At 34.7% G+C, this 12,504-nt stretch overlaps 1 protein-coding gene across 4 annotated transcripts in view; it reads left to right on the top strand.

Annotated features, from left to right (window-relative positions):
- Positions 1 to 12,504, top strand: part of LOC142337479 (E3 ubiquitin-protein ligase UBR5-like) — a 140,206-nt gene that overhangs the window by 38,418 nt on the left and 89,284 nt on the right. For all 4 annotated transcript variants that reach the window (XM_075386731.1, XM_075386730.1, XM_075386732.1 and 1 more), the window contains exon 9: positions 1,731 to 2,011. In XM_075386731.1, the coding sequence (XP_075242846.1) occupies positions 1,731 to 2,011 (281 nt within the window). The remainder of the gene's footprint in view (positions 1 to 1,730; positions 2,012 to 12,504) is intronic.

Below are 12,504 nucleotides of genomic sequence, written 5' to 3'. Positions count from 1 at the left end.
CGGAATATGTAGGTAACGCCCGGTGGGCATTAAATTTTCTTAGAGCCTTACGGCTTATTAGTCTATGTATGCGATTCGATGAACTGTTCTGGAGACATTAATTGAACGAATGGCGAATCTTAAGTGTTTGACACTCTTCCTTTCCCCCACTTCCCTCGATACCACTCAACCCATGCACCCCCCCAGCGCTTTCACTCCCCGTCCCTTTAATCAACCCTAAGCTAGCCTCCCTAAACTATTGCTAGCTACTGACGAAGTAGCTAGCAACAGTTTAGGTAGCTAGCAACAGTAATTAGCTAGCATTTATATTGGTCCTGTGGTCTTCAATGGGATTTTCCATTGACCAGTTTTTTGTCTGACTCTTTTGACTTTTTGTCCTCAAAAACGGAATTGGTAGGTAACGCCCGGTGGGCATTAAGTTCTCTTACAGCCTTACGGCTTATTAGTCTATGTATGCGATTCGATGAACTGTACTGGAGACATTAATTGCGTGAAGGGCGAATCTTAAGTGTTTGACACTCTTCCTTTCCACCACTTCCCCCGATACCACTCAACCCAGGCACCCCCCAGCGCTTTCACTCCCCGTCCCTTTAATCAATCCTAAGCTAGCGTCCATAAACTGTTGCTAGCTAATGACGAAGTAGCTAGCAACAGTTTAGGTAGCTAGCATTTATATTGGTCCTGTGGTCTTCAATGGGATTTTCCACTTGACCAATTTTTTTTCTGACTCTTTTGACTTTGGTCCTCAAAAAGGGAATATGTAGGTAACGCCCGGTGGGCATTAAATTTTCTTAGAGCCTTACGGCTTATTAGTTTATGTATGCGATTCGATGAACTGTTCTGGAGACATTAATTGCGCGAATGGCGAATCTTAAGTGTTTGACACTCTTCCTTTCCCCCACTTCCCCCGATACCACTCAACCCATGCACCCCCCGCCAGCGCTTTCTCTCGCCGTCCCTTTAATCAAGCCTAAGCTAGCCTCCCTAAACTGTTGCTAGCTACTGACGAAGCAAACCGCGGGGCGGTCGTTTGAGTGCAATTCGCGCGACGTTAGTGGGTTATGTTTCCTATTTCAGATCTTGCTGAGAAACCTCTGAATTAAAACTCTCTGTAAAACTCAGATTAATAACCAAAGTATTTAACACACAATCTAGAAGTATCCAGCCATCCAAATTCTTTGAATTGTGAAAAGCGCACAAAAAATCAGAAAAAAAGTTAACTGATGGTGACAGTCTCATTTTCTACCCCATGTAGCCCACCCTTTTTCAATCGTTTGTTTTTTACATTTCTGTTTCAATTTCACAATTTGTTTCCAATAAACTATCGCAATTTCGCAAACGTAATTTCAAATCTTTTTAAAATTAATGCAAAACAAAACTTCTGAACTCTCGAACATTATTATTTTAATATTACATCTGTAATTGCAGTTCAATAGAGTGCAACTAACATAGAGCCCTATTGCTTGAGAGTTCTATATGTGATGGAACAAATTTTTTCGAATATCTCATCACAAGAAAAAATACACAATGGGCTGCTTTACACTTTTGCATACTTTCTTTGATAGATTATTTGTCTGCTCCTATAACAGGTTTCAACTATCTATTTTGCGGCTACTATCCGGTAAGCTACCTGATATCTTTTAAGTATTCATCTGAGCTGAAATAGATATAAGTCGAGTAGTTTATTGAATTTTTTTGTTGAATCAACGAGCGCCCATATTTGAATTCAGATTGCTGACGTGCATCATCCGAGAATTGCTCATTTGGATTTACAAAGTGAAGTGATAATCTCCCTTGCAGCCAGCTCTCTACGCTGCTCTGTTCTGACACAGAGCGGCAGGGTCGCCACTTGGATGGATCCAGTTGTTGCCAGCTACTGTTCAAAATTGGAACATGGAGCAATACCTGTGATGGAGAACGCCAGTTGCCATGTACCCGAAGCAATCAAGGAATTGAAAGTGTGCGATTTATTCACAGTTGCAGTCGCCTACTCGGCCAAACTCTTTTGGTGGTAAGTTCGTGATTTTTTTTCCTAAAATCGATATTTCAAGACCAGTTGCCTGTTTTTAGCAAATATTTCAGTCGGTAGCTTAATTGGCTATAAAAATTTGAGTGGAAAAGGCGTCGAAATTGAGCTCATTTTTCACATTTTAAATAATGTAAATTTAGCTCTGATAAAAGTACTTGAAACCCTTTAGGTACCTGTTGAAAAGGTTCTTAATAGATCCGCCCGCCCGCTGGTCGCTTGGGAGCCATTCGTCCAACATTGGTCGGTTATGTTAATGTTGTTTTGTTTTCGTTCAATTTGGGACTCTATTGTCGGTTGCTAGTTGTGGATAAGTTTTTAAAATTTAATCGTTTTTTGATTTTAGTTTGCTGTTTTTAATAGCTGCGTAATCTCGGCCAGCTTTTAGTTCGCTCCTAATTGTTTATACTACATCAGTTTTTTTGGTGGACTTTACCTACTTTTGCCGTTTTTTCGACTGCTTTCCGTTTGCGGCTGCTTTCCCAACAAGCAAAGGGTTTTTTTAGTTCGTTGATTTTGTCTTTTGGAAAAATTCACAAAATTGCTAAACTTGTTCTGAGCAAGAGCCCGTTGGCGTGAACAATTAAACTTATTGGAATTCTACGGCCAAGATCTACGAAGCGTCATTTATGCGGAATTTTTAAAGTAGCATTTTTATTTGAGCAACATTAGTTCTCTATTTTAGGACGTTGGCGTTCTTTAATTTAAGACTGCGATGCGAGTTTGTGATGTCAATCTGTACCTTCGGTAATTTCAATTTTTGTTAGTATGCAATGTCTTTCGTGTTCTTGAATACATTTCCTCATTACTTTTCTCTTCAATTGGTGCGAAGACTACACGGCTGTTTGGAAATCAGTGGTTTTCGGAATAGATTACATCAATTATCAAGATGAATGCGAAGCTGTATAAAATGTTTTGATTTTTTTCTGATTTAATTGGAGTTAGGGTAATACGGGCCATTCTTTTTTGTTAAAATGGTGGTATAAAGGTTAGAGACGTCTCATTTTCAAGACGTGAGTTTTTAGTTTTTAATTTGTAAATTTATCGAATAATCAAGATCTTAAAAAATTCTTCGATTAAACTGCTGAAACGAGCAGATAGAAAAAATTTTTTAATTAGCTCTAATGGCTTGTTTAATAGCCGCCCTCATCTTCTCAGCCGGCTATTATAGCGCTCCTAATTTTTTTTTACAATTCAAAGAATTTGAATTGTATTGGTGCGCTGTGTTTTTTTTTTTTAAGATGTGTTCACACGTTTTTCAATGACTTTGATCTTTCGAAACGGGATAAACAGGTGAAACCCAGCGGGCATTAAGTTTCATTAGAGGCTCAAAGTGGGTTTTAGTAGTCCTGCAAGTGCGTATAGTGGTGCAGCTGCTGGGATGGCCTTAATTAAAGGTTAAAAGGTCATTTTTAGGAGTCTTTCGGCTCAAAATGGTGCAATTTTTCGTGTTTTTTGTGATTTTTTTGAGATTTTTGTTTGATTAGTCTAAGGTTGAAGTTTTTAAAAGCTGATGAATGCCTTTTGCGAGACAAAATTGCTTGTTATGACCATTTTATGAGCTATATGTCGTGGTACTACAAACACAAACACACAAAATGATACTCATTTTTGCAATTTTTTTCAGGTTTTTTGAAAATTTTTGTCATTTTTTGAGTTTTTTAGCCCTAGGTGTCACGAAACCTCATATAGGGTTTGATAAAGGGTTGTATGATAGGTTACTGCACAGTTTCGAGTGGTAATGGAACGGTTTTCAACTTTTTGACATCATGAATTTTAGCATTTTTTTGACAAAAGTTGCAAATTTTTCATGTTTTTTGACATATTTATTGTCATCCTTCAAGTTGTTTGAGTCCCAGGGGCAAGAAACCCATTTTAGGGGTTGGATAATAAGTTACTGAAAAATTTTTAGTTGCCATGGAATAAGTTTCAACTTCTGAATATCACAAATTTTAGCAATTTTTTTTTAACAAATTTGCATTTTTTTCAGGTCTTTGAAAATTTTCATCATTTAGTCAGTTTTTCCAGTTTCAGGGACCAGGCAATCTCCGTTGAGGTTTGTTAATAGGGAACTGCATAGTTTCTAGTAACAATGGAATGCTTTTTAACTTTTTAATGTCTCGAATTTTAGCATTTTTTTGATAAGATCTGCAATTTTTTTAATGTTTCCTAAAGTTTTTGTCAGTTTTTGATATTCGTCGATTCTCAAGTGCAAGAAAACCTATTCCACGTTTTGAAAAAAAAAGTTACTGCATGGTTTTTAGTTTCAATGGATTTGTTTTCAACAATTTAACCTTTCGACTTTTAGAAATTGTTTGATAGAATTTGCAATTTTTTTAAGTTTTTTTGTTTTAAATATTTGTTTTATTTTTTCTTGCCTCAGTTGCCAGGTAAACGCATCCAGGGTTTGATAATATTTTTTTAAATAGTTGCTAGGGGGCAATTGAATGGCTTTCAACATTTTAGTAGAAGGAATTTCTATTTTGAAGTTTGAAATTTTTTCTAAATTTTATTGCCTATCGATCTATGAGCCACTGATTTTTTAATGCTTGGAATTGGGTTACTGGATAGCCTCTAGAGACACAGAAATGATTCTGAAGATATTTATATCACAATTTTCAGCAACATTTTATAACTTGCAATTGATTTCTTTATCTTAAATTTTTTGGTCATTTTCAAGTTAATCGATCTTCAAGGGCCAATGAATATTTTTCAGGTATTGCAGATATAATACTGGACTGATCTCAGAAACAAAAATTGGTTTTGAACATATTTTTGTAATAGGTGTTTTTAAAGTGAAAAAGTTTTGCCGTAGGTTTAAAAGCTTCAAGAGTTTTAGCAATGAGTTTGTTTTTGTTTAGTTTGATTCTTTTAGTTTCTCAATTCTTTGGTGATTTTTGTGTTCTGGCTGGCATTGTTCAATTGATCTGCTGATCAGGTAGAGTGCGTCCGAGTTTTTCATTCAAATCTTTGAATTGTATTTCAGGACTTGTCCTGCTATGTTTTTTTTACTTCGTCGAATAAAAAAATGTTTCGCTTTACCTCATTTTGCCGCCTTTTCAACATTTTGCGTGAAATCTTTTTGACTTCTCTAGGCTAGTTTCTCTCTTCTCTCATTCTGCTAAAAGTGATTTTGAACATCAGTTGCTCAGCAAAGCAATTCAAAATGAACAGAGTCAGTATAAAAAATTGAAGTCAGAAATAGAAACGGGATAAACCCATAAAGCCCAATTTTAGATGCCCGCTATTTGAACGTCGGTCCTATAAGTATTAGTTACCTCTCTCTAATGCTTATTGTTATTGATAGGAGCCCCTGTAGCCTCTCTCTAAGAAGCAGAAGTATGTTTAACTACGAAATGCCATCAAAATAAATCGGACTTAAAAAATGTTTTTGTACAAAAATCTTTTTTTTCAATATCTTCTGTTATTTCAATCCCAATCATGCTTATTGGAATCAACGGCGGCTATTTTCCGGCAATCTGCCGGGTATGTTTATTTGTTTGATTGAGTTAATGGTCATATGTAATATACGTCACTCTCAAAAATAACTTTTTTTGTCTCTCAAAGAGACTCTTGCTTTCTTTAATTGAAGGAGATAAAGTCATTGAGCATGTATTACTCTAATTGAATGTTGTTCGCGGGCAGCTATTAACAGCAATTAATAGCTGTTATACAATTTCTTTATATGTCAGCTCAGCGATTAGTGAAAAGAATTGAAATTTCTTTTCGTCAGTCTTCATTATATTTTGAAGACCGAAGGTGTACGTTGTTAGCGCAGCTATTTTCTAGGAATCTTCCGACTATGTATATAGGTACTGGAAATGTTTGTTGTAAGAGATTTGTGAACTTCAGTGAATTTTTGAAACCCTTTGAATTACATATTCCACTTTCGAGACGTTTCGATTCTGACTTTTAAAAACAAAATCATAAGACTTGCCTTAAAATGACTCGCTAACACTAATAAGGTCACTTAAAGTCACAAAAGGTTACTCCAAGCTTTTTGAGACTCAATGAAAGAGTCGTATTTAATGAGCATTGAAAAAAACTATCTTTGGTTTTTTGAATGGGTATTTATATTGCATCAGCCGAGGATATCTCCAATTTTGAATCTCTCATTTTAATTGGGCTGCAGTTTTACAAGCAATTCATATGCCTAAATCAGGACAAGATATCACACCACTACGACGAAGAGAAAGGAGAGATCTCAATTTTTGGTCATTTTGGTTGGTGTTTGGAGACTGTATGTCTACAAAGCAGTCGCGGATATTTTATGGCAATCTGCCAGCTATGTTTTCACTATTTTCTCGCAAGAAATCTCAAAGGTAATGTTTAATATTCTTGGAGACGATTGTGGTTTTTATAAGTTTGACATTAAACTTCGAGTATTTCGGATTTTATACTGAGCGGATTTAATTGGAGTTTTGTGTAATTTAATTGGAGTTAGGGTAATACGGGCCATTCTTTTTTGTTAAAATGGTAGTATAAAGGTTAGAGACGGCTCATTTTCAAGACGTGATTTTTTAGTTTTTAATTTGTAAATTTATCGAATAATCAAGATCTTAAAAAATTCTTCGATTAAACTTCTGAAACGAGCAGATAGAAAAAATTTTTTAATTAGCTCTAATGGCTTGTTTAATAGCCGCCCTCATCTTCTCAGCCGGCTATTATAGCGCTCCTAATTTTTTTTTTACAATTCAAAGAATTTGAATTGTATTGGTGCGCTGTTTTTTTTTTTTTAAGATGTGTTCACACGTTTTTCAATGACTTTGATCTTTCGAAACGGGATAAACAGGTGAAGCCCAGAGGGCATTAAGTTTCATTAGAGGCTCAAAGTGGGTTTTAGTAGTCCTGCAAGTGCGTATAGTGGTGCAGCTGCTGGGATGGCCTTAATTAAAGGTTAAAAGGTCATTTTTAGGAGTCTTTCGGCTCAAAATGGTGCAATTTTTCGTGTTTTTTGTGATTTTTTTGAGATTTTTGTTTGATTAGTCTAAGGTTGAAGTTTTTAAAAGCTGATGAAGGCCATTTGCGAGACAAAATTGCTTGTTATGACCATTTTATGAGCTATATGTCGTGGTACTACAAACACAAACACACAAAATGATACTCATTTTTGCAATTTTTTTCAGGTTTTTTGAAAATTTTTGTCATTTTTTGAGTTTTTTAGCCCTAGGTGTCATGAAACCTCATATAGGGTTTGATAAAGGGTTGTATGATAGGTTACTGCACAGTTTCGAGTGGTAATGGAACGGTTTTCAACTTTTTGACATCATGAATTTTAGCATTTTTTTGACAAAAGTTGCAAATTTTTCATGTTTTTTGACATATTTATTGTCATCCTTCGAGTTGTTTGAGTCCCAGGGGCAAGAAACCCATTTTAGGGGTTGGATAATAAGTTACTGAAAAATTTTTAGTTGCCATGGAATAAGTTTCAACTTCTGAATATCACAAATTTTAGCAATTTTTTTTTAACAAATTTGCATTTTTTTCAGGTCTTTGAAAATTTTCATCATTTTGTCAGTTTTTCCAGTTTCAGGGACCAGGCAATCACCGTTGAGGTTTGTTAATAGGGAACTGCATAGTTTCTAGTAACAATGGAATGCTTTTTAACTTTTTAATGTCTCGAATTTTAGCATTTTTTTGATAAGATCTGCAATTTTTTTAATGTTTCCTAAATTTTTTGTCAGTTTTTGATATTCGTCGATTCTCAAGTGCAAGAAAACCTATTCCACGTTTTGAAAAAAAAGTTACTGCATGGTTTTTAGTTTCAATGGATTTGTTTTCAACAATTTAACCTTTCGACTTTTAGAAATTGTTTGATAGAATTTGCAATTTTTTTAAGTTTTTTTTGTTTTAAATATTTGTTTTATTTTTTCTTGCCTCAGTTGCCAGGTAAACGCATCCAGGGTTTGATAATATTTTTTTAAATAGTTGCTAGGGGGCAATTGAATGGCTTTCAACATTTTAGTAGAAGGAATTTCTATTTTGAAGTTTGAAATTTTTTCTAAATTTTATTGCCTATCGATCTATGAGCCACTGATTTTTTAATGCTTGGAATTGGGTTACTGGATAGCCTCTAGAGACACAGAAATGATTCTGAAGATATTTATATCACAATTTTCAGCAACATTTTATAACTTGCAATTGATTTCTTTATCTTAAATTTTTTGGTCATTTTCAAGTTAATCGATCTTCAAGGGCCAATGAATATTTTTCAGGTATTGCAGATATAATACTGGACTGATCTCAGAAACAAAAATTGGTTTTGAACATATTTTTGTAATAGGTGTTTTTAAAGTGAAAAAGTTTTGCCGTAGGTTTAAAAGCTTCAAGAGTTTTAGCAATGAGTTTGTTTTTGTTTAGTTTGATTCTTTTAGTTTCTCAATTCTTTGGTGATTTTTGTGTTCTGGCTGGCATTGTTCAATTGATCTGCTGATCAGGTAGAGTGCGTCCGAGTTTTTCATTCAATTCTTTGAATTGTATTTCAGGACTTGTCCTGCTATGTTTTTTTTACTTCGTCGAATAAAAAAATGTTTCGCTTTACCTCATTTTGCCGCCTTTTCAACATTTTGCGTGAAATCTTTTTGACTTCTCTAGGCTAGTTTCTCTCTTCTCTCATTCTGCTAAAAGTGATTTTGAACATCAGTTGCTCAGCAAAGCAATTCAAAATGAACAGAGTCAGTATAAAAAATTGAAGTCAGAAATAGAAACGGGATAAACCCATAAAGCCCAATTTTAGATGCCCGCTATTTGAACGTCGGTCCTATAAGTATTAGTTACCTCTCTCTAATGCTTATTGTTATTGATAGGAGCCCCTGTAGCCTCTCTCTAAGAAGCAGAAGTATGTTTAACTACGAAATGCCATCAAAATAAATCGGACTTAAAAAATGTTTTTGTACAAAAATCTTTTTTTTCAATATCTTCTGTTATTTCAATCCCAATCATGCTTATTGGAATCAACGGCGGCTATTTTCCGGCAATCTGCCGGGTATGTTTATTTGTTTGATTGAGTTAATGGTCATATGTAATATACGTCACTCTCAAAAATAACTTTTTTTGTCTCTCAAAGAGACTCTTGCTTTCTTTAATTGAAGGAGATAAAGTCATTGAGCATGTATTACTCTAATTGAATGTTGTTCGCGGGCAGCTATTAACAGCAATTAATAGCTGTTATACAATTTCTTTATATGTCAGCTCAGCGATTAGTGAAAATAATTGAAATTTCTTTTCGTCAGTCTTCATTATATTTTGAAGACCGAAGGTGTACGTTGTTAGCGCAGCTATTTTCTAGGAATCTTCCGACTATGTATATAGGTACTGGAAATGTTTGTTGTAAGAGATTTGTGAACTTCAGTGAATTTTTGAAACCCTTTGAATTACATATTCCACTTTCGAGGCGTTTCGATTCTGACTTTTAAAAACAAAATCATAAGACTTGCCTTAAAATGACTCGCTAACACTAATAAGGTCACTTAAAGTCACAAAAGGTTACTCCAAGCTTTTTGAGACTCAATGAAAGAGTCGTATTTAATGAGCATTGAAAAAAACTATCTTTGGTTTTTTGAATGGGTATTTATATTGCATCAGCCGAGGATATCTCCAATTTTGAATCTCTCATTTTAATTGGGCTGCAGTTTTACAAGCAATTCATATGCCTAAATCAGGACAAGATATCACACCACTACGACGAAGAGAAAGGAGAGTTCTCAATTTTTGGTCATTTTGGTTGGTGTTTGGAGACTGTATGTCTACAAAGCAGTCGCGGATATTTTATGGCAATCTGCCAGCTATGTTTTCACTATTTTCTCGCAAGAAATCTCAAAGGTAATGTTTAATATTCTTGGAGACGATTGTGGTTTTTATAAGTTTGACATTAAACTTCGAGTATTTCGGATTTTATACTGAGCGGAAAAACTTCACCCGAAATAATTTTATAGCGTATTTTTTTCGCCTTCTGCTTTCCTGAAAGCCGTTTTTGCTCAGAACCCTTCCTTCATTTATATTCATCATTTGAGTTTTAAAACATAGCGTTGGCTTTCAATTTATAATTAGTAGCTAATCATTGAGAATGTATTCACAGTGAAAAAATTTTCTGTTCGTCAATATTTAATAGCCGCCGTCAGCCTCTCAAACGGCTATTATTTAGGCGCTCTTTTTTTCGCTTTAAATTTTGATCACCTTTTCTGTTTTACATAAGTCACAATTTTCACGTTTGACTTCTGACCTTCTTCACTCACTGTTTCAACGGAATAGATTTTAATTTCTTCTAAGCATTGAATTACCTAATTTAGTGAATACGGTCAATGTCAAAAGAGCAGAATCAAAAGAAACGGGATAAACCGATCAAGCCCGGTCATTAAGTCTTTTTGAAATAGGATATCAAAGTTCATTAGAGAACCGAGTTTACGAATTTTTTGGTCGCTAAAACTTGGAGGAACGTGCAATTAGCAATTAGAGAACGTACAATTTTTTTGGTCGCTAAAACTTGGAGGCACGTGCAATTACCACGTGCAAATGTGGAATGCTAAGTTTTGCGGCCCGAACTTAGCGGCCCGCTCGCAGTAAGGAAACATAATTTTGGCGGTGAGGCCAAACCCGCTAATACTTTTGTCATTTCCCATCAAAACCTGAAACAAAAGCACTTGGAGCAGAAATTGTTTGAAATAGCTGAAAAACAGGAAAAAATTAGAAAAATCGACGAAAACTTCTCGTTTAATAAATAGAAAATTGTACTCTTAATTTCAATTTTAATTAATGTTTAACCCCTTTTGTACCCTTTGCTTCTCTAAATAAGTTAGCACATGAATCTTAGCCCCCCTCGGGCCTGGTGCCCAGCACTCGGGCGCAAGCGCCCTCTTGTCAGGGCACTAAATCCCTCGGGCCGCTAAGATTCATGTGCTAAGATATACTTAGAGCGATTGCTAGCTGATATTAGTATTAAGCCTAATACCTGTCAGTTTAGAAGCCGAAGTAAGTAAAGGTTTAAAATCTAACTGAAACTGCACATTGAATTAGAACAATTTTTGAAACTTAGGAAAATTTTTTGTCTATTTCTATCTCTGTTTTTCTTCTTCAATCCCGATGTGCGTCTAGCGCGTCAACGGCGGCTGTTTTCCGGCAATCTGCCGGCTATGTTCTAATGGTTGAAACACATTTAGTTTCGTCTGAAGAGACGTGAAACGAATCAGAGTTTGCGACTGCTTTCTTTTGAAACTAAAACTAGACCGCATCAGCTTTACAACAGGATATATGGTAAGCCACCGGTGCGTTTATTCGTGTTCTCTTGTAACGCCCTAAACGTACCTTGCATATATTAATGAATATATCTTTTCGCTTTTTCATATGATTTTTTGTTTAGAGATAAGTCTTCTATAACTTTAAGGTCATATATAGATTTGATTTTTCTGCCTTATTAAGATGAGAAAATGTATATGTACTTTATTAATATCCTGTAAACAATTTCAGGTATATTGGCTATAGAAACCACTTAGTTATCTTTTATTATTTGATTTACTCATAACGCAGGAATTTGTGATAGCTCTAACTGGTATATATTTTCATATATATATATATATATATATATATATATATATATATATATATATATATATGGTATAATGATACATATATATATATATATATATATATATATATATATATATATATCATTATACACTTCTCTATGTTCACTTGCCAGCACGTGCTAGAAGTTTTAGTTATCTTGAGCTAATCTTGATGTATTTGTTTTATGATTACTCAATTGTAAATACGGCCCCGGCTCCTGGAAAATATTAATTTGAAAGATTAAGCCGAGGTTGTCACGTTACAAATCAGCAGTGAAAATTTGGTCTTTTATCGAAATATTTCAACTACAGATCATATTTAGCTGTCATCCCTGCTGGGAAGTCAATTTCTAACCGCTCAAGCTCGGTGCAAAACACCGAAAATAGTAATTCAGGTGATGAAAGAAACGGTGTCTGGTAGTTAATTAATTCGACGAGAAACATCACTTCAACAAATTTTGAGTAACAATGTATTAAGCTACAAAGTCACATTACACCTCTCAAATGTGGAATTTTATTACATTGAGACTTATTTAATTGATACCAAAAGATGCTTGTCCCAATTATATTAAGCCTTTTTGTGCAGCTTTTGGCGTTAGCGATTTTTCGTTTTAGGTTTTTGAGTTTTGTGCTCAAAAGCAGGATACATGCAAAGCTTGGAGAGCTTTAAGTCCTTGAGCAGCTCTCGTAGAGCTTATCATTTTATGAAGTTCCTAGTGAACGAAAATTGCTATTTAAGAAAATATGTTTTTAAGGGCTATAATTAAGTTTTTGGATCTTCATTTTGCTTTCTGTAGCTTTGCATTTTAGCACCCCACTCGTTGTTTGAGAACAATTTGTCCGTCGGTTATTTTTATTATCTAATTGTTTTAATTAGTTCTAACTGTTTCAATTATTTCTAACTGGCAAAAAATTATT

Source organism: Convolutriloba macropyga, chromosome 4 (assembly GCF_964194025.1).
Source record: "Convolutriloba macropyga chromosome 4, txConMacr16.3, whole genome shotgun sequence".
NCBI lineage: Eukaryota > Metazoa > Xenacoelomorpha > Acoela > Convolutidae > Convolutriloba > Convolutriloba macropyga.
The sequence above is the reverse complement of the archived record's forward strand: the minus strand, read 5'-3'. Positions and strand labels throughout refer to the sequence as shown.